This window comes from Mycteria americana, chromosome 7 (genome assembly GCF_035582795.1).
Source record: "Mycteria americana isolate JAX WOST 10 ecotype Jacksonville Zoo and Gardens chromosome 7, USCA_MyAme_1.0, whole genome shotgun sequence".
Lineage (NCBI taxonomy): Eukaryota > Metazoa > Chordata > Aves > Ciconiiformes > Ciconiidae > Mycteria > Mycteria americana.
The window spans coordinates 47,600,274-47,625,856 of NC_134371.1; the positions used below are offsets into that span (position 1 = coordinate 47,600,274).

At 37.0% G+C, this 25,583-nt stretch overlaps 1 protein-coding gene across 3 annotated transcripts in view; it reads left to right on the forward strand.

Annotated features, from left to right (window-relative positions):
• The window catches only part of COL11A1 (collagen type XI alpha 1 chain), a 164,385-nt gene that overhangs the window by 54,464 nt on the left and 84,338 nt on the right, over positions 1-25,583 (forward strand). For all 3 annotated transcript variants that reach the window (XM_075508229.1, XM_075508230.1, XM_075508231.1), the window contains 18 exons: positions 113-358; positions 2,947-3,009; positions 4,612-4,653; positions 5,021-5,083; positions 7,891-7,965; positions 10,341-10,424; positions 10,678-10,734; positions 14,227-14,280; positions 15,670-15,723; positions 15,838-15,891; positions 16,486-16,539; positions 19,800-19,853; positions 19,966-20,010; positions 21,416-21,469; positions 21,558-21,602; positions 22,039-22,092; positions 22,556-22,600; positions 23,998-24,051. In XM_075508229.1, the coding sequence (XP_075364344.1) occupies positions 113-358; positions 2,947-3,009; positions 4,612-4,653; positions 5,021-5,083; positions 7,891-7,965; positions 10,341-10,424; positions 10,678-10,734; positions 14,227-14,280; positions 15,670-15,723; positions 15,838-15,891; positions 16,486-16,539; positions 19,800-19,853; positions 19,966-20,010; positions 21,416-21,469; positions 21,558-21,602; positions 22,039-22,092; positions 22,556-22,600; positions 23,998-24,051 (1,197 nt within the window). The remainder of the gene's footprint in view (positions 1-112; positions 359-2,946; positions 3,010-4,611; positions 4,654-5,020; positions 5,084-7,890; positions 7,966-10,340; positions 10,425-10,677; positions 10,735-14,226; positions 14,281-15,669; positions 15,724-15,837; positions 15,892-16,485; positions 16,540-19,799; positions 19,854-19,965; positions 20,011-21,415; positions 21,470-21,557; positions 21,603-22,038; positions 22,093-22,555; positions 22,601-23,997; positions 24,052-25,583) is intronic.

The window sequence follows — 25,583 nt, forward strand, 5'->3', positions numbered from 1 at the left end:
CTTTCTTCTTTTGACAAGTCATCATGGTGGATCAGCATATGCTTACATTGCTTCACTAACAATAACTCACGTATTCCTCCTATTCCCAAATCTTTGCTACTGATATGAATAGCAAAATCCTGTTGAAGAAGTATTTGCTGAAGAATACATAACTGGAGAGGATTATGATAAAAAAACTGAGGAAACTGAATATGGAAGCAGAGGAGTAGACCTCAGTGAATCTGATCTGCTGGTAGATGGAGATTTAGGCGAATATGATTTTTATGAATATAAAGAATATGAAGAGAAACCAACTGATTCCACTAATGAGGAGTTTGGTCCAGGTGTTCCTGCAGAGACTGATATCACAGAAACGAGCGTAAGTTGATTGAAGGCATAATGAAGATTAATTTAATTTAGCAATTCTTTTATAGTTGTACGGTCTCAGGACTGTACAGAGCCTGATCCAGAGCTCCTTGTACATATTAGATATACTCTCACTTTTGATAGGCTTTGGATCAAGCCCATCCTCTTGTTTTAGTAATCCTGAACTTTTTATTTTTATTAAATGCAGGGGTTTTGTCTCTTTTGGTGAAGGGACTAAGGGAGGGTTGAAGATGGGAGGGAAAGTAAAGAGGTGGAATTCAAAAAATAAATGATAAAATTAACAATTTTAAAAATCTTTCTAAACTAGAGCTAAAGCTGGAAAGAATGTAAGTTCTAATGCAGGTGCAAGTACTGTAATTAATACTTTTATATGATTACCCTAAGAAGTTGAAATGCATATAAATGTCTAGAATCCTATGGCTTCTGCTACTTTCCAAGGAGAACATTCATGAGTGGGAAGGTGAAGGTCTGAACCCTTTCATGAAAATAAGCTTAGTCAATGGTGACAGGTTTATGACCTTGCAAGAGTGATTTAACAGCTCAATATATATAGAGGAAGATAGGATGACATGGTGGATCCTGTGAATCATGCTCTTTTTTGTGTGTTTTATAGCTCTCTCTTTCCCTCTGACTTAATCACAGGCTTGACAGCAAGGCTTTAATTTTCCTTTAGTTGCGCCAAGATCCTCATTTACCAGTCTACCGGACTGTGGAAGCTGCAAAGAAAACTAGTATGACTAAGACTGGAAGCGAAATTAATTCCCACTTGGATTTTTAATTGGGAATGCCCTGAATATAGTAGGAAAGGAGAATTTTGTTTGCAGTATTTGCTCAGTCTTATCTTTATTTTCTCCTCACAAACTCCAAACTTCAGTTTACAAAGGGTCCAAGAAATAACAGCAAATGCTGTGAAGTTGCTTTTCTCTGCCAACCTTGAAACCCATACTTGGGTATTTCATTTATCACTCCTTTCTAAACCCTGTTGGGGTCATTGTATTTTTAAATGATCCTTATCTATGCAATGTGATACAAGCTTACTTTTTTCCTTCTAGCACAGATGGGGACACTGTGGCAGAATGACACAGAAAAGGTCAGATTATCTGCAAAGCAAAGAGCCCATAAGGCACCATTTGTGCCTGCATTAAGCAAATGACTGTGTAGACTCTATCCCCTGGTCTAAATTTCAACTTAAAATGCCTTGCTACAAAGCTGAAGGAGTCAGGAAGCTTGAATTAGAACCCAGGCTCTGACCTGTGCCAGCTTTATTACAACTCTCATCTACTGAACCAGACATATCATATCATTTTCCTTTGACATATGGGTGTATTTGGAACAAGTGAAGTTCTACCTTTGATAAAAAAGGCAAGATGAAAAGTACTCAGTACCTGGAAACTTTCAAAAAAGGGGCAATATTTCCAAAGATGGAGACCTGATGTAATTTTTTACAACTAATTTTCATTAATATAATAAAACATATTTATCTATACCTCTTGATATTTATGAAATATTGCATTGTTACTAGTGAGATCTGTGCCTTTATAAATCAATACAAAATGCACAAGCCACGATTCTGTATCTCTGGTTTTCCTTTCCAAAATATTTCATATTGAAATACTATAACGTTATCCTTAACATTTTCAAATCCCCAGCTATTTTAGTGTAAACATGGAATCACTCTACTGAAATAAAAGAAAGCATTTCAAATTTTCATCTGATCAGAGCTGAATTTAATGTCTAGTTTGCAGTGGATATGTTTGCAATCAAGAGAGGTGCTTCTGAAGAAAAATATGTATCTCCTGGTTTGAAAAAAAAATCAGTTTCTTTTTCTTTGTTTGAAACTTGAATCTGTCTGTGTTCTGCCGTTAACGTGTGTTATTGACCTATTATTTTAGGTACTTCTGTTACCTTAACCCTGAACCCAAAACTTCCTGTAGAGCTGATCCTAAAAGAATTTTGCAGTTGATGCTAATTCATGTAGTTAGGAGGCATAACTGGCTATCCATGAAATATTATTTAATGTTTACCGTGCCACTTAACTCCTTTCCCATTTATGCCATGAAGTCACAGATTCTTCTCAGACTAATTTACATGTTGTGGTTGTCTAATGAATTAAATTAGGAGCTTGAAGGGTACTGTCCATATGGGACCAAGGGATCTTTCTTTCCAGCTTACTTTAGGCTTGCTTAACTCAGAAAGCCATGAAGAATCCTTGTTAATTGCCAAGAACACATCCATTCAAATAAGAAAAGAAACAACTTTGTGACTTGCACACAGAAGTTTTAGATTCTTAGTCCAAAGTCCTAATGCAAACCATGGGATGCAAACTATTGCATCTCATTGGAAAAACTACAAATGGACTATATCCAATAATTTGAAAAGTATGCATGCAGTTTTTGCATTTTTCCATTTCTCATGTATTAAGTATTTCTGATTGATATGGTTTGTGTCTGTGATGTTTTTTTCATAGCACAGATCAATTCCAGCTTTAGCTTTCAGTTACAGGTTGCTGCAGTTCTTTATTGTACCAGGTCGTTAGACCTTCTACTTATTTTCATTTTTGGGTCTGTTTTTACTGGCCAGGTGACTGGACATGGGGCTTATGGAGAAAAAGGCCAAAAGGGAGAACCAGCTGTGATTGAACCTGTAAGTACAGATGTGCGTGAGTTTTTCTTTAGCACTATATAACATATGTACACTGTTGATATGTCATTATCAAACCATGTTGTTCATGATAGGATGACAGTAACCTTATCCATGATCTCTGAAACAATCACCTGCAGTGTGGACAGTGTAAAAGTGGTAACAGACAGCAGCCTGTTCAGCCTTCTCTTTCAGTTCCACAAAGGGCTAACTGCATGTTCCTTAAAACAAGGAGAATCTTCTTGTGCAGAGGAAAACAGAGCATAGATCTGCTCTTCAGGCCATTTAGTAACTACAGCTTGGACAGACCTACAGAGATAGCTTCTAACTTAGGCGCAGGTAACACTGTAACTACAGATTTCAACAAGGGCAACGAAGTCCCTCTGAGAAGTTAAATAAATGCTTGTACGTTTAACGTGTGCTGGTGCAATCAAACTGCTAAAAGTTTAATTAAACGCTTTCTTCAGAGGTTACAACTTGGTCATAAGCACAGTAATGGATCAGTAGCTTACAGAATTTTTCTCATCTTTAAATAGTACTATAGTAACTAAGTGGCTTTTACAGTAGGACAAAGTTATACTGTAGCATCATGCTTGATGGTTAGAAATTAAAATGTAACTGAATTTAATAGAAGACATAGATTATACAAAAATAATCAATTTATAATATCTAGTAGGAGTTGAATGCCAGTGTGGTTTGCTCTTCTAGAATTTTCAAGGACTGCTTTCAAATATGTATTTGACCCAAATAGAAATTAAAGTTTAATCTGGTTTTTATTTCATAGAAAATTAGGTACAGAAATATGAAGTGAAAAAATTAGCTTAAGTTGAAGCCTGATAAAATACTATGATGTGTCATTGTTACCTAAATATCAAAGGTCTGGATTCTGTGATCCAAAAGCTCCCTTTTAATTCTATATCCCTATCCCAGGATTAGCATTTGGTTAAGTAAGTTACTGATCACCAAAGTTAAAGGACTACAATACTGAACAAGTTAGTTACAAGTCAAGATTGTGACCTCTCAGTCGTAATCTGTGAAGAAGCTCAGAGCGTGTTAGCTCATAAAACGCACGGCTTTTTTAAACCATTGCAAGATACATTTAGTTTACATCCATAATACCGAAGAGGTATCCACTGCCCATCTCCAACATTGTTGGAGTTCGCTACAGCTACCTTCAAGCTTGTTTGTCCAGTCCTCCTTCCTGTGGAAAGCCAAGTACAAGTGAGGATCATGTATTTGTAGGTTTTACCATGACCTGGAATTTGGACTAGTGTCTGCACTCAAAAAAAGGAACTAGGAGGTTCTATAAGACCCACAACATAGAAACAGCCAGAGCTATTAACATCAAATTCTTTAACAGCATTAAAGAAAAAAAAAATATTTTGAATCAAGTACTATGAGATCCCTCCAGCCTAGAAGTCTTTCTCACTTTTAAAGCCACACAGCAATTCAGATTCCAATTCTAGTATACTGTGGAGAGAAGATCCCCAGAAAAGTTTATCAAAACACTAAGAAATATTAACTTTAGTAGTTCAGCTAAAAAGATGTTTTATGTTTTTTCTCCAAGACACAGCCAATTTAGTATCTTTCTTCATCCCGCCCTAGGGTATGCTCATTGAAGGACCACCGGGACCAAGAGGACCTGCTGTAAGTAGAATAATCACGATTTTCTTTTATTGCCTTCGATTTACCCACTGTGCTTTGGTATTTGTGAGTTAATGCAATTAATATTGGTCTTATCATAGTTCCCAACTGGTATATTGGACTGAGCGTTTTTAGAAGGGGGTAAAAAAGGGTCATCTCCAGCATTTTCAGTGACAGCATGCTACAAGCTGAGTGCACATGAAAATCAAGCTTTTGAATGTTGACTATAAATCTTTGTGAGACAAAGAAGTATGCCGCCTTATAAATTATTTTATCCAAATATGCGTTCAACATAACTTTCCAGAGAAAAAATAGTTCAAAAATGCTGCAAGCCATCATTCAGCATAATAATGTAATTCATTTTCTATAGGGTCTTACAGGTCCCCCAGGTCTACAAGGTCCTGTTGGTCCTCCAGGTGACCCTGGTGAAAGGGTAAGTCAGCATGCAGATTATCCTGGGTATTCATGGTATGTCTTGCACTAATTGCTACAAGAGTAAGTGAGTCAGATCCTGATCTGAAATATATACACATAGGTTAAGAAACTTCAGTAGAACTGAGGCTGATTTACTCAGCTGAGCAAATCAACTGAGAATCTGGACAAAAATTTCCTTAGTGGTAGAAATATGTACTGTAAATACAGGAAAAAAGTTAAGTTCCTATTTGTCTATATTCCTCTGTTTTGATGTGAATTATTTTAAAATATAAGAAAGCAATAGGTGCAAGTATTTCATATGGATTTAAATGAGTTTTAAAAAAATCAGTATGACCTCAGCAATAACATGTAGAGATACAGAGAAAAACAAGCTCTTCAGAATCAAAATACACATGGAAATATTGAAAGTGATCAATAATATTTAGATGAGCTAGGCAGAATTTATTTACCATATTAAATAACATACTGCATGAGAACCCTATCCAATCACGAATAAAATTGAAATTTAACCTATTATTTTAGCCTGATGTGTTCTCACAAGCCTTTTCTTACTGCCACAACTAACACAATTTTGAAACAGCCTAAATACATTTATTTGAGGAAAATATGCTACAAAAAAACTTTTCTGAGTTTTATGAGTGGTAGTTTACTGACGAGTCTAGCATGTTTGTGCTGTATTTGTGTATAGAAGATGTTGATAAGATGCTGTTGCTTCACTGAATAATGAGATAATGTTAAAATCCCAACAACGCTTCACCTTGACAGTCAGTCAGCATCCACACTTCTTTCATAATTCTTTCCTGTAGAAAGAACAACAGAACAACTAAACAACATATTTTGGAATTTGAACTTATAAAATGGGAATTTTAACACATTGTAACGCAATAACTACTGATAATGCTCAGTTTTTTAAGTAATTGCTTACTGAATTATTCATAAGGAAATTCTTGACTAAACACATCATGTGCCTGTCATGGAACAGACTTCATGTTTTATATAAAAAAGGACACACTACACAAATAAATAATTGTAGAAATGAGTTACCAAACTCATGAGAACAATACAGATTTCTGCAACCAGATTCTGCTGTCAGATTCCATCCTAATGAAATAACATGTCATACTTTAAATTTTAAACATATGTGGACAGGTTTGGTTTTTACTTAAACAACAATCAATGTATATGAATAAAGGCTCTAGCTCTTACTATAACTATTATGAATACTTTTCATCTTAGGTAAAAAATTTAGAAAAGTAACATTCTGAGAAGATTACCACTCAGGAAAAGCACATTGCTTAATTTTAAAAAGCCCGCATTAATACCTAGAATAATTGAGAATGTTGGAACTACAGAACAATTAGTTGAGAAATTCACCACATTTTGTAGTTCCCTATGGTGCTTCAGCTTTTGTACTAAATTATTATATCATTCTAATCCTAATAATGGATATAAGACAATTGAGAAATGAATGAACGTGCCATTCTGGAGAGGACTATAAGTGGCCCCACTTTTACTTACTGTAGGGATGAATTTCACTCATATAAAATGGTACAATGAAAGAAGAAAGTGAAAACTGATCTTCAGTTTCATCTTCAGTAATCTGATCTTCATCTTCTGATCTAATCTTTCAGTTCTAATCTTCACAAAGACTCATAATTATATGGCATAAAGCCACTGCGCAAGTGCATTTAATTATTTTCCTATTTTTTAACCTTAACTCAAAATTGCCTGGATATATAGTGGTTCTTTTTAATAATTACAACATTTTATTCAATATTTTACATCTGAATTAGTAATAATTCTCAATTTAAGATTTATCTGTAGCGTGTTATTAGTAAGGAATTATTTTTTGATGCTTCAGGCTTTTTTGAAAAAAGAGCTCAAACAGACTTAGTAACAGACTACTGATCTTAATTCTTGAAGAGGGAAAAAACCACCAAAATTTTTCAGATCATCTTTCCCATTGTTTTGCTCAACTCCTGAGCAGCAGAAGGAACCAGTTAAGACAGTTTGATGTTTGTTGGTCTGTCATTGCAACCCTGCAGAGAGTCGTTCTGGTGAATGAGTACTTTGTTTGGCAGACATGCAGCAGGCAAATGAGCACTCCTGATGCAGGTCCTTCCTGCCCTTGACAGCTTCAGCTAGTACAAATGCAGCATGCAAATTGCTGGGAGGAAAGGTGCAATTATAAATCTAACTGTTGTCACAACAGCAATATTTATCTATGCAGCATGTCGGATCAATAATCATGAGCATCATGTACACACATTGGTACATTTCTTCAACTCCACCTTACACAAAAAGTTTAGCTCTTTTTAAACTGTAAGGGAGAATTAGATTTCATAAAAAACAGATTTCAAGTCATAGCTGCAGGACTTACGTAGCCTTTGAAAATTAAGCCTACTCAAAGGGTTTAAAGAGAATCAGCAGTGTTAGTTCTCTATATCAAATAAAGCAAACACTGGAACACAGTGCAAATCTCAGCTCAGCCCAACCTATGAAATCATGAGCAGAGCCTCTGTAATTAGGTACTCCGTACTCCATTTTTTAATATAATTTGTAAGTAAAATAATTAAAGAGAATAGTTTTCTTCCCTATTGCTGAATGTCTTCCCCAAACTCAGGTCTTTAATTACCTCACTAATAAAGAGTAACATTCCCAAACCATTTGCAAAGAGAATGTTAAACCTCCAAGTGTGTCATTATGAATACGAGTGTAAGTGTGTGTGAATGACTCAAAAGGTTTATCTTATATAACTATCGTTTTGTTCTCATCCCTTTTTCTCTCATCCCTTTCTTCTCTTAGGGTCCCCCTGGTCGCCCTGGTCTCCCTGGTGCCGATGGTTTAGCAGGTCCCCCAGGTACCATGTTAATGTTGCCGGTAAGTTGTATTATGATTACAGGGAAGCCAGTCTCCAAAAAGAGGAAGCGTGTTTCAAGAAATGTATACGTGTTTTCTTTTTTCATCTGATTTTGTCTTTTGAATAAGAGATGTACAGATGATACAGTTTCTTGTATGGTGTGAGCATTTGAAGATCATATGGTACCTTGTTTTCCTCAAACAAAACATATGTTTTAGCTCCTGCATGGCTGCCAGATTGGAACCTACGTGAATGTATTACACTCACTGAAATCCTCCTTATATTTTCAACAGTAACTATTATTTGCTACTATATGTCCTAAACAAGGAGTTTGCTGTTGCACAAAGCGCATGTACTCCCAGCAGGCGTGTGTGCTTTCAAGTCTCCTTGACATGGAGAATTTTAAGCATTCCATGCTTAAAATTGGACTTCAGTGTCCTCTTTGAAGAGTCAGTGCATCCTTTGAATAGAAATATATGCACATAGCCAGCTCTGCTCCCAATGGAGTCAAAGCAAAACACCATCTGTTTTAGCAGGTGGAGGAACAAGCCCAAAGCTGTTAAAGTATCTTGCAGCTTTGTGGTATGAAAAGTACTATATGCATGGAATTCATTATTCCTAAGTGTAGGTGTGTATATGAAAACTCTGATGAGTGCTGCCATCCCAAAGAATTGATAAACCAACTGTAAATGAAAGAGCAGTATTTCTGGCAAGTAAAGTAAGTAAAAAGCCTCGGAGCTATAGTTGCTGCAGTTCTGATACAGGAGGCAGGACTCCATCAGTATCAATGAGGAAAGGATGATTCTGTAAAGTTTATTTTCTATTTATGAAACAATCAATGGAAGTTTATTAAAATAAGCTAATGTTTTTGACCTCATGCTTGCACCAAGTTCTGTTATCGCAGCTGGCTGTGTAACAGAAATATTTGTTTACCAATAATTAGTTGATGGAAAAATGCCATTACTCCTGAGGAGAATTATTCCCAAATCATTCTTCTGTCTGTAATTGCTGTCTCAGTTTGCTCCATTAAAGGTAGTAAGCGTGGACTAATACTTAATCTATCAGTCACTTTGGAGCTTTATTTTTAGATGACAGTGAGTCTCACCACAAGTGATTTACCAAGTCAAACCAGAAATTTCTCAGTAAGGAAGGAACTGGCTTCAGGTCTCCCAAATTCCAGCCTAGTAGTTTAACCACCATCCAGAATTCTTTTCCACATTTATAAACCCCACTGAGAAACCACTATTCTTTTATAACAGATGACCTGCTCACTAGCTTGAGAGCCATCCTGGTAAACAGGTGGAATCGAATCTAGCAGTGGCAGACTATCTTGTCACAGAGACATTCAAAACAGCAAGTAACATGTGGGAGACACCTTTTGTGGGATGTGTGGCTCTTCATCATCATGCATGGGGCTTGAATTCATCAGAATGGGTTCACCTTTTCAATAGATACAAGACAATGAATTTAGGCACTTTTGCTTGGAAAAATATTTTGAAAGTGTGGTTGATTCCACATTATGCGGATCCCTACAAACCACCTGGCCTCTTTTCAAATGTTAGAAGGCTTGGTAGTTCTCATTTTAGAAAAAGTCAGGTGCTCATTTGTGGGGGCTTAAAGCAGTAAGTTTTCCATGACTTTCCAAAAAAATCCTTCCATTCTGATATGACTGCAGGAGAAGGACATCAGTTACCATGTCAACTCTGCATGTAGGCAAACTGAACAAAGTGTTGTGAGGAGTGAAAGATTCATGGCCCTGATATCCAGCATGCCTATGCCATACCTTTGGAAAGCTGTGCTTCTTGTTGCAGTTTAGTGTCCCTGCAACATTGCAAAGCGTCTGCCAGCAGTTTCATGAGCAATAACAGTGCAGGAGTGCAGCAATGAGTACTTAAATTTTATTCTGTAATTTATTTTGAAATCATCAGAAATTACACAAAACTGTTTCATTTTAGATACCAAACATTTTTCAAATTGAAGTCTGCCTTAAATTGAATTGCATTTTTCTGTGGGTAGCTACCAATGTACAGAGAATTAATTAATTTTGATACATATTTTTAATGAGGTTTTGCAGATAATTAGAGTCTATTTTGGCCTCTTTTTGAAACAAACAAGCAAACAAAATGAAAAACAAAATCCTATGAAATGAAGAAAGTGTTGCTCGTAAGGGATTAGATTTGCACTTCAGTTCTAAACTATTACCAATGACTTAGTATTCATGCTGGATCCAGTGGACTCAATGCAGCAGTCTTCTGAAGTTACTGGAATGAACTAAAGACTGAGACCCGGTGTCTTTGAAGTGGTTTACAGTGAATAACAAGTATGTTGCAGTGAATAACAAGTATGGTTTTAATTTGATAAATTCTGAATCCTTTTCTTGTTTTGATACTTGCAGTTCCGCTTTGGTGGAGATGGTGAGAAGGGCCCAACAATCTCAGCTCAGGAAGCTCAAGCACAAGCTATTCTTCAGCAAGCTAGGGTGAGCACAAGGAGCCTGCAAACAAAACTGCCACAAGGGTACAGCTCCAAAAAAATTTCCATTTTATATCATGCAGGATGTGAAGTAAAGAGCTCTAAGCATCATCTTATCACAGTAGTTACCCTTATTGACAACTGAGTCAATGATGGGGGCTGTTTGCTAATGCGTTATGAAATTGTATTAATATAGAATTTGTATGCTGGCTGGCAGCTTCTTCTTGATACCTGTTGTTTTGTTCTGTTTGTTTTCTCAGATTGCTATGAGAGGTCCACCTGGTCCCATGGGACTCACTGGAAGACCAGGTCCTGTGGTATGTAAACAAAAGAGGGGCACAGGTTTAAAAACACAGTAACACAAGTCCATGGATCTCATTCTGGCCTTGCCTACACCTCTGTATTTGTACTTATTTTATCTGAAAAGAAACTGATATAATTAAAGCCATAGTTTGTATTCTTTCAAGGTCTGCAATGCAACCTGAATACTAAATCAGTTTTTATTATAGATTTTGGGGTGTTTGGATAGAGCACACTGGTAGACTTACAAAACTAGCGAATAGTTTTACATAAATAACTACATATGCCTCTACAGTCAGTCATCTCTGTAATAATATTTACAAAATTTCTTGTGGTAAATATGGAACTCTGTAGAAGGAGATACTAAAGCAAGAGTGTGCAGAATGACCTGGACTCACTATTTAAGCTGAATCTGGAAAGTTCTTAAGAGGCGTTCCTATAAGCAATTAAAATCCATATAGATTTCTAAAAGAATTGTACTTTTTTCTTCAGTCCTGAATTTGGCTTGACTGCTAATACCGAATGATCTGGAAAATAGCCTTGTGGATGTTAAAAAAGCTTAATATTTGTACAAAGTCTATACATGGAACACAACAGTTTTTCTGATGACATGCAAAACAACTTCTTGATCTCAAATAGATTTGCCTCTGTAATCCCTACAAACACTTTAAAAGAACGATACTCACAATGAAAGCATAAAACCAGGTAAGAAGCTCAGCAAGCCACTCAGTCACAACCATAGCAGCATACAGAGAACACAGCAACAGAAGTTGCTGGAGGCCACTTGTTTTTCTCCTCGCCTCAGAATGCAATAGCATTTTCCTCCAAAGTAGTTTCCTTCCACTCATCCTATTTGTGGAGATTTGGTCATAACTTAGAAGTGGTGAGACTGTAGTTAAAAATATGAAAGAAAGTTATAAATATGAAAGAAATATGGTTCCTTTCCCTTCTTTTGCACTTCTTTCCTTCTTTAATGTGATACTTCAGCAACAGCCCATAGCTGAACAGTAACAATGAAGTCCTCCCCTTCCAGCCTCCTCTTTTTGCCTGTCATCCTCACCCTCCTTAATGTACAGTGTCTGTTAGTTTGAAAGCAGGAGGCAGATGGACAAACATGAATATAGCATCCTACTACTACCAACAGAAAATACTGGCCAGGTTATTGTCCACCTCATTGTGTATAATTATAGCAGCACAATGCAAGTGAAAGGTTGCCTCAGTGGCTGTCGCTGCTATTCCCTCCAGTGACCACTTCTATTAACAAAGATAACCCAGGGAGATGTAAGATAATTACATACTGTTGAAGGAATATTTTAGGGAACATAAGGAATACTCTGGATCATGTTCTTCCCTGATCCTTGCAGCTTAACATTATCTTCAGTGACTCTTGAAAGCTACATGATACTAAATCTGTTGTAAATTGTATTCTCGGTTTGCTTGGTAGTGCTTTGCCTCATCTTCATATAGCATCAAAAAATCTATTCCAGATTATGCTGTGCTCCAAATTGGCCAGTCTCATGAACCCAGTCTGTTTATCTAGGTGAAATTGACTGTTTTCAGATAAATTTTAGCTAAATATCCCACCAGAATCTCACTTGGTCCCCAGAAACTGAAATCACTGGACTTTACTTATATTTTTAAGCAGACCTATACAAGAGCAATTCTTTTCTAGAGTAATTCTTCCAAGTAAATAGTTGCTACTAAGCAGAGAATTTGGTTCACAGACTCCTGATTGATCATGATTAGGTATGCAATACTTACAAATAGTCAAACATGTTGGGTCTGTTTAACCTAATACACTATTTCCAGCAGTGTATTTAAATGAAGAGACCTGCAAGATAACCTTCATTCTGTATAGACAAAATAACTATAGAACTGCTGTAAGCATGGAATTCATTTGTAAAGACTGGTATAATATTGACAGTGGGTTGTATACCTTTAGCTGAGGTATAACCTGGCCTTATACTCATGCTTTCAAGTTTTAAAAGCCTTCATGAATTTCTGTATGCAAAGTTCAACGAATGAGTAATATTAATAGTTGTTTTGCTTCTAAGCCACCAGGAGGCTCTAGAAATCCAACTCTTTGATCTGGCAACATTTTTGGCCTACAGTTCCAGAAGCAACTACAGATTCTTGGTGTGTCAATTGTTTGTGCGCCCAGCTTATTTTAAGAATGAAATAGTTGGAGCTTTTACTCTTAATATGAATTGTATTTTGTTAAATTATTAGTAGCCAATAACATATATTTAGAAACATATCAGTTATTAAAAGTCTTAAAAACAGGACTGTCAAAGCCCCAGTCTAGCTTCAGCTGAGTCTGGAGTTCACATGCTTAATTAACATAGAATAAAAAATAAATTTCTGCCTACAGATATTAAATGTAATCAATTATATTAATTAAAAGCAGAGCTTACAACAGGGAAACCCAAACAGACAGTCACCACCTACCAAAGCCACTGTTCTCTCTACTGCCAGTACCAGCTCAGGATCTGATTTTCAATTTGCTTAGGACTTGATTCAGTAAGTGCAAGGTCAGTGGGAATCTTTCCACTCCAGGATGCTAGACTCGGCACTAAGCCAAGCCACGAGACCAGTTCTTTCTTTGAATGGTCGCTATGGTGCATATAGGAGGATTATCAATTTTCCAAGGTCTGCAAGATTTATTTCATATTAAGTACATACATTTGGTCATGACCTGTTTCAAGGTCAGAAATGCAAAAATTCTTTTGCCCATAGTAGTAAACTCCAGTATGTTCCTTCCCTGAGCCTGTATTCTATGTAAACATGTCAAGATTTTTTGTTTTGTCTCTTTTTGTGACACCACTATTAAGAAAACACAAACTTACTTTGACTAGTTCTGCCACAGATGTACAGTATCTTACCCTGAATGAAGATCTGTTTTAGGTCTGTTTATGAGTACAACTTACTCTGAAAATCTGTATCATCATTTAATGATAGTAAAGGATGCAGTTATATAGATTTTCCACTTCTTCAGGGCCAGATGTACAAATACCTTAATTAAAACATCACTGAAGTTCATGACAAGATTAGGCAGGGTATTTTTCATTGACTATAATGATCTTTGGATTGAACTCCAAGACTCTGTTATTTTCTGTACAACACAGAAATAGATAAAAGTAAAAAGAGGTGGCTTTCATTTCTGTTGCCTTCCCTACAGCAGATGCACTTCTGTTTGCATGACTTATGTTTTTACTGTGCCCATATTTAGTTCTCAAATATAATATAGAACAAAGGGTTACATTTGATCCCATTCAAGTCAATGGGAGTTTTCTTTGGTAATAGAAAGATTTTTGGCCCAGTTAGGCCCACTGTCTAGACAATGATATATTGGGGTATATCTGCAGATTCAAATGCTGAATTCACATCTCCTAATGAATAAGGGATTGTTTGTTTTTTCTCCCCGTAATTAATGTATAGAAATAGATAGTAACATTAATTTAAAGAAGTTTTTGTATATTTACACCATATGTTTTGCTTTTTTCATCAAGGGTGGACCTGGAGCAGCAGGTGCCAAGGGTGAAAGTGGTGAACCAGGTCCTCAGGTACAATAATATTGCCTGTTATGTTTGAGCTTGTTTATCTTTAAGAAAATGCATTCATATCGCTTAGAAGAAATCAATCAATGATATGCTTTCTGCATGCAATTGAAGAAAAATAGCTTTTACAATACTATCCTAACTAAATGCAATAGCTCGATTGTTCATTTTGAAATATGAAAGTAACAATCTTTATATAACAAAGAGCAATTATCACAGGTAGAGTGTCATCACTTGAAAACCTGTTTTAATATTGTCACTTCAGGCTCTTTTCTCTGTTAAATATGTCAGTCTGCAATTGTATGACCTTGGGCTCTGATCTTATCAGATCTCATAAGGTGAAAGAGGTTGAATTTAGTTGGTAATTAAACAGGATATTTTCAAGAAAGACATGACATAGCAAGAATAAGTCTTTAGGAATCAATGCATGGTTTTCTTCTCAGCTTACTATTATATCAGCTCCTGTGCAGTGATATTGAAGAGCACTGAAACACATTGAAATCTTTCAGCTGAAACCTAAAATTAATAGGGGGTTCTTAAAGAAACCATGATAGGAGTCTCTGGAACAATGATTTTGCCAGATCTCAAGTGGTATCATGGATTTTCTACATTATTAAGTGCCTGTCTTAAAACTCCACATGGATATTTGCAGAAGAAAAATAAAGCAATTAAACAAAATAGCACTCTGAACAGCTGGTCAGTCTTCCAGTTTCCTTGCTTACATTTTTAGTATTTTTTCTCTTCCTACTCAGTATTTTTGGATGGTTAGCCCTTACCATTGCTATTTTCACCTGAAGAAGATGCATTTGGTTGGGGGATGAGAAAGCTTCCACAGAAACATATGCCCACACAGTCGTCAGTGATAGTTACATATGTTTGAAAAGTGGAATTAGGCTTTTCAGTCTGGGGTAATTTGGTCTCCATCTAGTTAAAACTGTGCTGTGTAAAGCTAAGACAGCATGTGAGCTGTTTACCAGCACAACTCATGTTTATGTATGAGTTAGGGATCTGAAATAAGCACTCTCTAGTTTTCATCAAATAATTATTATGTGACTAAAATAATTTTGGCATGAGAGGAAGAAGGGTTTTCAAACCACAGGACTGAGATCTTCAAAGCCATGAAAAGAATGTAAGAAGGTTTTGTGTTAAAAGGACCAATTATGCCATGTATAGTGCCATCTCGTGAAAACTAGTGTTAAAATTGGTAGTGCTAAGGCCAGTTTGGATGCCCATGTTGTATTAAAACTAATGGGAATTTGGAAACCAGAATCCATCTCCTGGGAAAAAATGGAGCTTTGTGTATAAAAAAATCTTATCTTGTTCTTAAGGTGAGATGTTTAACTAGCTTTTTGCTGACATGAATGTGATTCTAAGAATTACACTCTTTAAATTCAGGGTCCTCGTGGTGTTCAAGGTGCCCCTGGTCCAAGTGGAAAAGCTGGCAAAAGGGTAGGTAGTGTATGGATCAATCCTGCTCTGGGTAAATAGTTTCTATTTAAATATATTTAAATATTAACTGATTCCACTGCATTTTCAAATGTTTACCCCTTTGGGTTTCGGCAGGGACGTCCTGGAGCTGATGGTGCCAGAGGAATGCCAGGAGAACCTGGTGCAAAGGTAAATAATAATGAGACCTGAGGCTTTATTTCAGTCTTGGAATGGGCTAGACAGATTTTATGCAGGTACCACAGTTTCTTCCAGGCCAACCCAAAATTCTTCTCTCAAGTGAAAATACTGAGGTTTCAGATAGCTGGGTCAGATGCAAGAGCTGAGAATGAATCATCCATTTAAAATATGGTAATTAATGGTAATGGCTCGTAGTCTGACCTTGAAGTAACTTCATTCTTGGCGCATGATTCCTATCCCTCTGAGTCAGTTTCTAGTTACAGAGTATCAATAATAGTAAAGTCAGTTTTGCAACTGCAAAGTGCAGCTAGAATCAAGCTTTTCATTTCAATGTAGACTTCTTTTTATAAACAGCATAATTACAGCACAGTGAAAAAGTTGGTGTGGCATCTTCTCTTGCTTTAATGCATAGAAGCAAATTTTATGAGTTTGATTTACGTGCTCCCCTCCATGTGTTTCATTCAATAACAAAAGTGTACGTACAACCCAGGGTAAAAATTAACTTTTAGAGGGAAAGCACAATTTATTCAGAGTAATACAGAATGTAATAGTCATTTACTAAAACTGTGATTTCTTCTTTCCTAGGGTGACAGAGGATTTGATGGTCTTCCTGGCCTCCCTGGTGACAAAGGTAACAGGGTAAGAAAAACATGTATATTTATACAACAACAAATTGATACCGTCACAGAAATAATGCACTATTCATTAAGAATATCACTAAGAACTACAGGGGAAGTTAAAACAGAATGTCAGCTTTTCACACTACAGAATAATATCTATATTGTCAGGTAATGTATTCCTCATTAAACATTTTAGTAATATCAATCAATCAATATATCTATATATTAATGATTTAAATATATTTTCAGAATTCAGATCACATCTTCAGCTAGGTTTTGCTCTAATTTTCTTAGTAAAGGAATTTGCCTGTTGGATTTAAAGTGATTGTTAAAGGAAATAGTAATAGGAAAAGGAAATTAGCATGAAGTTTCTGTATCAGGAGCATGACAAATTTTAACCTGCTGAGAAGCTTCCTCAAAAAATGCATTTGAATATTTGAATTGCAAACTGAATTGTTTAGCGTGGGTTATTCCAACAACTGCAGCTTAAAGAAAGATCAAAGTCAGGTCAGATAACTTAGGAAAACTTGAAGTAATCTCTGAAACAACTAATGTACTTGCTCCTTATGTCATACCAATCTGTAGGATAAGACTGCATCTTTCCCTACAAAGTGCAGAAGTAATCACAGCAGGGGATTTCTTCTTTAAATTATACCCCTAATGTAGATGCTAGTAACAACATACTCTACTGAATGTACCTCCCTTACTGTTGTCCTGGTAAGTGCAATGCACCGTAAAAGAAACAGTGAGTGGGAATGTCAACCGAATCATTCCCATATGCGCTAAACTTTGATGACAAAGGAATGATTATAGCTCTCACCTTTCAACGGGTTAGCGCAGTTGCTGCGCTTCCCAGAAAATCTCAGCTGTCTTGGCTACTGGCCTGTAATGTAGTTCTATGTATTAGCATCTAAAGAACTCTTTTGAGTTCTGTTTGCAATGGGAAAAGAACTTCTAGTGTCAAACAGAAATGCCTTGATCCTCTTTCATCATTCCCTTCTACTTAAAGAGTGTAAAGCAGTCAGCGCATCACGTCATGGAAATCCAGCTAGACCAGCAGGTGACCAGCAGAGGGCGCTAGACATTAAGCTCTTGCCACCACTTCACCCTTTGAAGGCTGAGCAGAAACTGCTTCGGTCAGGGAACGCGTGTCTGCTTTCCAGCCTGGAATACTAGAACTGTCTGTCTGCGGGACCTTCCAAGTCATAAAGAAATTAATTTTTTTTTTTTTTGCAAGTATTCTATTCGTTTCAGATTTCCTAAACAAATGAAAAAACTAAAATAAGAGAATACGTTTGGGTTGTAATTTGCAAAATAGTAATGAAAATAACGACTTCTTTTCATCATTTCTTTCATCCCACTATTTAAAAATCACTGCATTCACGTGTTTCTATAGAAATCTTCTGTAAAAGTACAAACTATGATCTTTCTGAAAGCAGCTCAATTCAAAGCCAGATCAGATAGCTGTAGCTCTTCAGATTCATACATACTGACAGTATATAATGCAAATATTCAGTTCTCCTTGGCTTGCAATAAAGAGCACAGAAGAAAGATAAAAGAAACACTTTTTCTGTTGTAGTTATATTTCAGCTGTAAGAGAATTGATGTTGAAAACCCATAACTTTAGAGTAGAAGTTTTAGGATTGCTTTTAGAATTAGTCATAGTTGAACTACGAGTTGCAAATTGGATGTTTCTCTGAGGTTATGCCACTGTCAAACACAAGTTGTCAGACAGGAGTTACTGGATGAGATTCTCTGACTTCCAGTGTAGGGGAGATCAGACCACATGGTGTAATATTCCTTAGCCTCAATATCTATGACTTTGACCTTTTATTATTTAGATTTACTAGATGCATAACCTTTCTCCAGTATAAAAACAAGACACTATATACTACAAGAAAAGGTCTAAGGAAAAAGAAATTCAGGCTTTAACAGAACATTTGAAGGAAAGAATTAGTGAACTGAAGAACTGAGAATGCTGATAATGATAGGAAGTTTTGTTCTTACTGCACGACAATACCAGGACACAAGCTCCTAATCTAACTCTAAGTGCCATGTGATTCCAAGACAAGAAAGGTAGCCCTTGAGGGGATGAACTGTTTCAATATTTTTCAAATATTAAGTCAATCTTCACCTGGATATTAATTGGAAGACAGAGCACAGATCATCTTTCAGGAGTGTCATTTAGCATGTAGAAAAACACATGCTCTACCAGCAGATCACATCGAGTAATTCCAAAACTTAGCAAAATACAGAAATTTCTATATTAATTATTCTTACAGGTATGAAAGTGCAGTTCATAGAATTTCATTCTCTCCCATGCTGACTCCAACTTATAGAGGACAGAAAGGCAGTAGGATAAAATCCTGACATCCGTAATATTAGATAGCTCTGGAGTAAGAGAGCAAGTTACCTAAAATTCCTTAGGAAAGTTTGAAAGAGTAAAGAATAGAGCCACTAAAGAGTGACTCCATATATCTCTGCTAGGATCCACAGCAGTGGTCAGGCTCCTTGGAGACACTGATAAAATTACGGAAAACAGCATGAATACTTGGTTGTTGTCCAATGCCAGAAGGAAGTCACAGTCTAAAAACCCGCTGCCCAGAAAGAGGTCAGTCAGTGGTGTTTGAGCTATGCAGCACACTAGTTCTCTTTAGAAATGGGGAAAGAAAAATAAATCCTAAAAGTATGGTCCAGAATCTGCTGAGGCTCTGCATATATAGACTTGAAAAGCCCCAGCCTCTGAGGGGAAGTGTGGAAGTCTGGCTGCCTTCCAAAGCCTCAGACAAATCAGTCCCAAGGCTCTCAATGACTGGTGCCAGGGTGCGTGGTTCTGAAAGGTGGTCAGTGCACTTCACCATGTATATTCCAGGGCCCAGCAAATGGTTTATTAACTTCTGACCCATGTACACATGCCTTATTTTACTGGCAGTAACACATTGTGTAGGGGGAGGGGGAAGGTGCCGATGAGACAAAGAAAAATGCAGGTAAAACTGCCTTTTGTAGCAGTAGTTTGTGTGTGTTCTGGGGCCTAGAAGAGTTACAGAGTGACGTTTTACAAACACAAATAGTTTATTGTTTCAATAATGTTCATTAGTTTTTATACTAATGTAATAAAATACTTTACTGAGTACTATAAGCTACAGATTTGTATCATTGTGTCAAGACATGTTTTGACACATCAGACTTCAGCTAATACATTTGTTTTCATTTCCCTTCCCATCCATTATTGTTTCCAGCAACAGATGTATTATTTTAATGACTTCCCTTATTCTACAGGGAGACCGTGGCCCACAGGGACCTCCTGGCTTACCTGGTGAAGATGGATCAAGAGTAAGTTGCTGTTTACACAGTAAAATCTAGAGTGAATCCTCATGTAATGGGAATATGGTCATGATACATGTTCATTTTTTCTAAAACTTCTATTCCCTTTATACAAAAACAGGGAGAAGATGGGGAAGTTGGACCAAGAGGTCTCCCAGGTGAAGCTGTAAGCAATGCTTTCTTATTCTTCTGTTTCTGTTACAAACAAAAGTCACTCACAGATTTTTTTCCTTTCTATTGAACTGTCCTGAATTCCAGGTATAAAAATTACCGCGTGTGTGCGTATACAGAGATTACTGATTCTGGCTGAAAAGCAAACAAATGAACAGTTTTGTTAGGGGTGAAACACTACTTACAGGATTAGAATTAAGGCAGGGATATATCCAGCCAAGTATACACAACTTCCAGAATCACAAAGGCTATTTCCTATCCTATTGTGTAAAATCAGTCACTGCAGTCCTTGATATATGAGAATATAACCAAGTCCCTGTTGCTTTGAAAATGTTTTCCAAACATCTATTTATTAGAAAATAAGGCCTGGCTTCTCTTTTTTCACACTACTGTGCTTCATCGTGTATTTTTACACTTGTTTCACATACAGAATTTCCACTGCTGTCAGTTGGAATTCTGCAGGTGCTGTCACTGCAGAGCAGAGTTCTGCATTGCAGGCAAGAACTCAAGCCTCAGAAAGGGGAATTTTACCCTAAACGTATGATGTACTGCTTCCTACTCGCAAAGTAGGAAGAAATCACTACAGAGTCAGAGTGTTAGTGATTTGTGACTATATCGTACATGAGGAGACTGGAGACTCAGTCCTGCCTACTTTAGCAGTGTGACATGAATGATGACACAAATGATGAAAAGTAATCTTCATTTACATAGTATAAAGCCAAAAGATTATGTTATAGACCAAATCTTGCTCACCTTATTGAGGAGAATAGCTCTTGGTCTTTTGTAGAATTTTTTAGGGGTAAGAGGAAAAAATCTGATTTTGGCTTCCAGAATGCCTCGCATTTATTATAATAAAATTATTAGTAATTTTTAATTTTTTATTGGATCTTTACTACAGATAAAAACACTGCTTATTGGATCTTCACTACAGATAAAAGCACTCTATACTACTTAGAATAGAAGTATAGAGTATGACAGACCATCATGTTTTCTAAAGACAGGAATACAAACATGTATGCTACTATTCAGGTCAGACCTTCAGGCCAAGACACAGCTGAAACTTTAGTAGAAGATGCTGTGCCAATGTTCTGCACCAGGAAATATAAATAGTTATCTCCTACCGTTCTCTGAAATGACCATACAGTGGCTAAATCAAAGCTGGCCCTTCCACTGATGTCCTGGTCAGACATATGGTGGCCTTCAGGAGAATCTGTTCTCCGTGAATTTTTTCCTTTTTCCTTTCTTTCTTTCTTTCTTTCTTTCTTTCTCTCTCAACCCCCAGGCTGCCTCCCCCTCATCCTTCCTGCTCCTTATGACATTCCTTGCCCAGTCCTGCTCCTGGGCCTCTCTTTGTTCAGAAAAAGTCATGCAGGTGTTAATAAGTGTTTCTTCTCTTACAGGGTCCACGGGGATTACTGGGCCCCAGAGGTACACCTGGACCCCCTGGACAACCTGTACGTATGAACTGTTTCGTATTTGCAATTTCCAGAAGAAAAATAGAAGTGCGCTGAAAGTTGCTCATGTTTATATTGTTTGTTGTAGGGCATTGCAGGTGTTGATGGACCTTCAGGCCCAAAAGGAAACATGGTGAGTAAGTCAGCTGGGAATTAAAAAGGGAGCATATTCTAAGAATCCTTTCCACATTGTCTTGTCCCTGCCACTATGCCATCCCTTCCATTTAATTAAACTTTTCTGTCAAGGTATTCAGATTCACTATGATCTTACACAGGAAAGAGAAGCCTTCCATTAGTTTTCAGCCAAAAGGCCTAACCGTGCTTTCTCTCAAGCTCCTTTAGCACCATGGACTCCAGTGCTTAGGTCCTATGTGTGGGCTGTTACTCTCTATTAAAGAAAAGGCCATGGTATTCATTAGCATGAAAAAACATCATACTGGATAGAAAGTTGGTGGTAGACTTTAAAGAGGGAGGAACAAAGATGAGTTTGTATTCCTTTTAGTCCTGACAATGAAGATCTGTAGTGCAGAAATGCAAACCTAATGCCCTGGTATTTTTTTGCATGGTAGGGTCCTCAAGGGGAACCAGGACCTCCTGGTCAGCAAGGAATCCCAGGCCCACAAGTAAGTGTAAAATAACTCTCAAGAAATACGATGTAATGTGCAGCAAATGTTTAATAAATGGAAATTACTAAAAGGTTAGCTTTTCACGTGCAAAACTGATAAAGCTTCAAGGACTTTATAAATAATGCTGCAAATGTGCCGAGGGCAGTGGGAGCAGAGTTTTCAAGTAAGCTTTCAGAGGGATTTTTCATTCAGGAGAAAAATGACTCATTCAGTGTTCCTGGAATGCGGCAGGAACGGCCACACCTGGAGGAGGGTTCTGAATAGGATCTTGTTACAGACCTACTGCCAGAATAGTGGCTTGTGCAAAAGGCTCACACAAAACTCCTGATCTAACTCATAAGGGGAAAAAAAGCCACTTATATTTGCCAGTGTGTTTAAACAGATTAATGAGGGACCTTTAGTAGGGTGAATGTATGTATATTGTTCTCCCTGGTTTCTCACACTGGTTTCTTTTTAATAGGGGCTTCCTGGTCCGCAAGGTCCTATTGGACCTCCTGGTGAAAAAGTAAGTTACAGCATTATTCTGGTATTTCACAGTCAGTTCTGTGCAACAACTTGCTTATGTGCTTAAAGGCTTTGCTATGTTTTACAGAATAGTAACCTAAGATCTAAAAATTAGCAGATCTTCCTGAAATCATCAAGGAAATGAATAACCAATGGAGGCCTGGCTTTCCTCTCATATACACTTTTTCACAAGCATAATTTCCTCCCTTTATTTTGGATTAATTTTCTGTTATTAGCTTCGGAATCCCATCTACAATATTAAACAGTGCGTACTTATATGTTAATTAATTTCACAGCAAGCTGTGGAAATTATTTCTATTAATCTTTTTTTTGTAACAAAGGTTTACCTACTCAAGTCTGATTCTGTTCTCTTTTTTCAAGGATTATATTTTGACATAACTCTGCAGTGTAATTGGCATACTCTAGTGTCACTTGGTGTTTTTTTCCTGATCTGTTTGTAAATGTTCTTGTGGTTTGAAACATTTCTTCTGTTAATTTAAAAAATGTCATTGTTGAATTTTATGCTAATTTTACTTTTCTCCCTTTTTGCTGAATTCCTGCTCTATTGATTCTTCTTTGACTTTGCTTCCCGTCACTGTTTAGTGTATACTTTAGGAGAAATTGAAGGAGATTTCAGGAAACAATATACATGCTTTTTACCTGCCTGTGTGCCTAAGAAGTATTATTCCAGCAAAATAGGCAAGGTCCACAATATACGCATTCCAGAGACTTTCACAAAGACGTACTATGCCTTTCAGCTATGACCACTGGGGTTCCGTAACCTGTACTCTTTGCCTCTTGATCTTGTCTATATCTTTCATACAATGAATCCTTTTGTTCCTGAAATTCCAAATAATAGTTAATTTTTTACACTGGAGAATTCTTCCCCACCTTGCACTGTGTGTGTGCATGTTCATAGGGTAATTCCTGAAGCCTGTTCTCAGGCAAGCACCTCATTGAAAAATATGAGTGATTTGTATTGGCTAACGATTGTAAGAACTGGCCTTGCACTTATATATTGTATGATAGTATCTTTATGGGCTTAATTTTGTTATATTTTTGGTTTATCCCTGATATCCATATCAAGAGATTTAGGTATAACTAGATTTTATATCCTTGGCTCTTAGAGTTAAATGTATTGGATATGGGTGGGGGTTCTTTTCCTTTTTCTTTCCTGTTGTTTTTTTTTTTTTAATTATTATTATTATTCTTATAGCTATTCTACACCTGGGGTGTGTTCGCCAGTTGTTTTAACAGAGATTAAAATACTAAAAAGATTTAAGGTAGTTTGCTGGTTTAGGACATACCAGTCCTCAGCAAGGATGATCCTCCTTCATCCTAGCAAATGATAGAATGTTCGCTATTGTTCTTAAGATGTGTCTCTGTTACTGCATTTAGGGACCTCAAGGCAAGCCTGGCCTTCCTGGCCTTCCTGGTTCTGATGGGCCTCCTGTAAGTAACCAAATATTTCATCCCTTGATTGTTTAAATACTTTTACCAAGTCATAAATATTTCTGGATACCTGTGTTGCAAAAAGAAAATGTAGAGTAAAAGCACTGGTAGTCCTAGCTGGCAAGAGCATTATAAAATCCATCTAAAACCCCTGTATCATTTGAGCTGTTAAGAGAATTACATTTTTGAAGCAGCTGCTAAAAATGGCTGTGGGGTTTTAAAATGTGGTCCCAGATGATGAAACGCATCTGAAACATCTGCAGGGATGTGTAAATAACCTAACTGACACACAAATGACTAGATACTGTTTCACTGTAGTCCTACTATGTCAGTATGGCAAAGCAAATCATCTGTAAAAATGCTCACCACTTGTTTTCTGAGGAAACATAGAATAGACTAGATCTTTCTCTGCTTCCTGACCTAAGGTGCATATTACATCTCTGGGCTGCTTCTTTCATTGTGTACACTGGGACAGACCTAAGGCAAACTTTAGAATCTTGTGATCACTAAGGAATTCAGCATAGCTCTGAGGATGCATTCACTCACGTGAACAGAGACTGTAACCACCTGAGCAGGATTGCTTACAGTTCAGGCATTAAACTTAAATGGAATCATTGTTCATAATGACATTCATACACAGTAGTTTTCTTGCATGAAAAACATCATCTTTTTATATCACCAAGATCCATTAGACAGTGTGATTTGTCAGACCATCTCTCTCCTCCCCATGCCATTTTCCCTTACAATTTTTCTTTTAGGTTAAATCTGCTCTTATTAAACCTGACTTTTAGCAGGGTTTTGCTAGGATAAGAACAACAGAACTGACTGCAGGTCTTTCACTGCATAGATGCTTATATTACAAATACAGAATTGTACCCAGGGTTCTCACAATATCTCTTTTACCTACCAAAGTACCATTTTCATGGAGAATGTTAATATGCAATGGTAGTCCAGCTGGAAGTCTATATCTTGAATCATTGTCTAAACATTTGAACTTTCCCCCTTATCCTTTTCTGCATGCTGGGAACAATATTGATTTCCAAACCTAAGCATTATTTTAAAATCTGCATCTTGTTAAACCTTAAAAGCAGGGGGGAAATGCTGTAAGAGATAATCAGGTGTTAGCACAGGTCTGTACCTGATATGCATCCCTACTGTGGTGAATTGACCCCAGTCAGCAGCTAAGCACCCACCCAGTCACTCACTCACTCCTCCCACAGTGGGATGGAGGGAGAGAGTCAGAAGATCAAAAGCAAGAAAACTCATGGGTTGAGGTAACAACAGCTTAATAAGTGGAGCAAACCTACATACACAAGCAAAGCAAACTAAAGAATGCATTCACTACTTCCAACAAGTGGCTAGATGGCTAGCTACTTGTTGGAAAGTTGGGCTTCAGCACACATAAGGGTAACTTGGGAAGACAAACACCATAACCATGAATGTCCCCTCCTTCCTTCTCCTTTCCCTGAGCTTTTATTACTAAGTATGACATCATATGGTATGGAATATCCCTCTGGTCAATTTGGGACAGC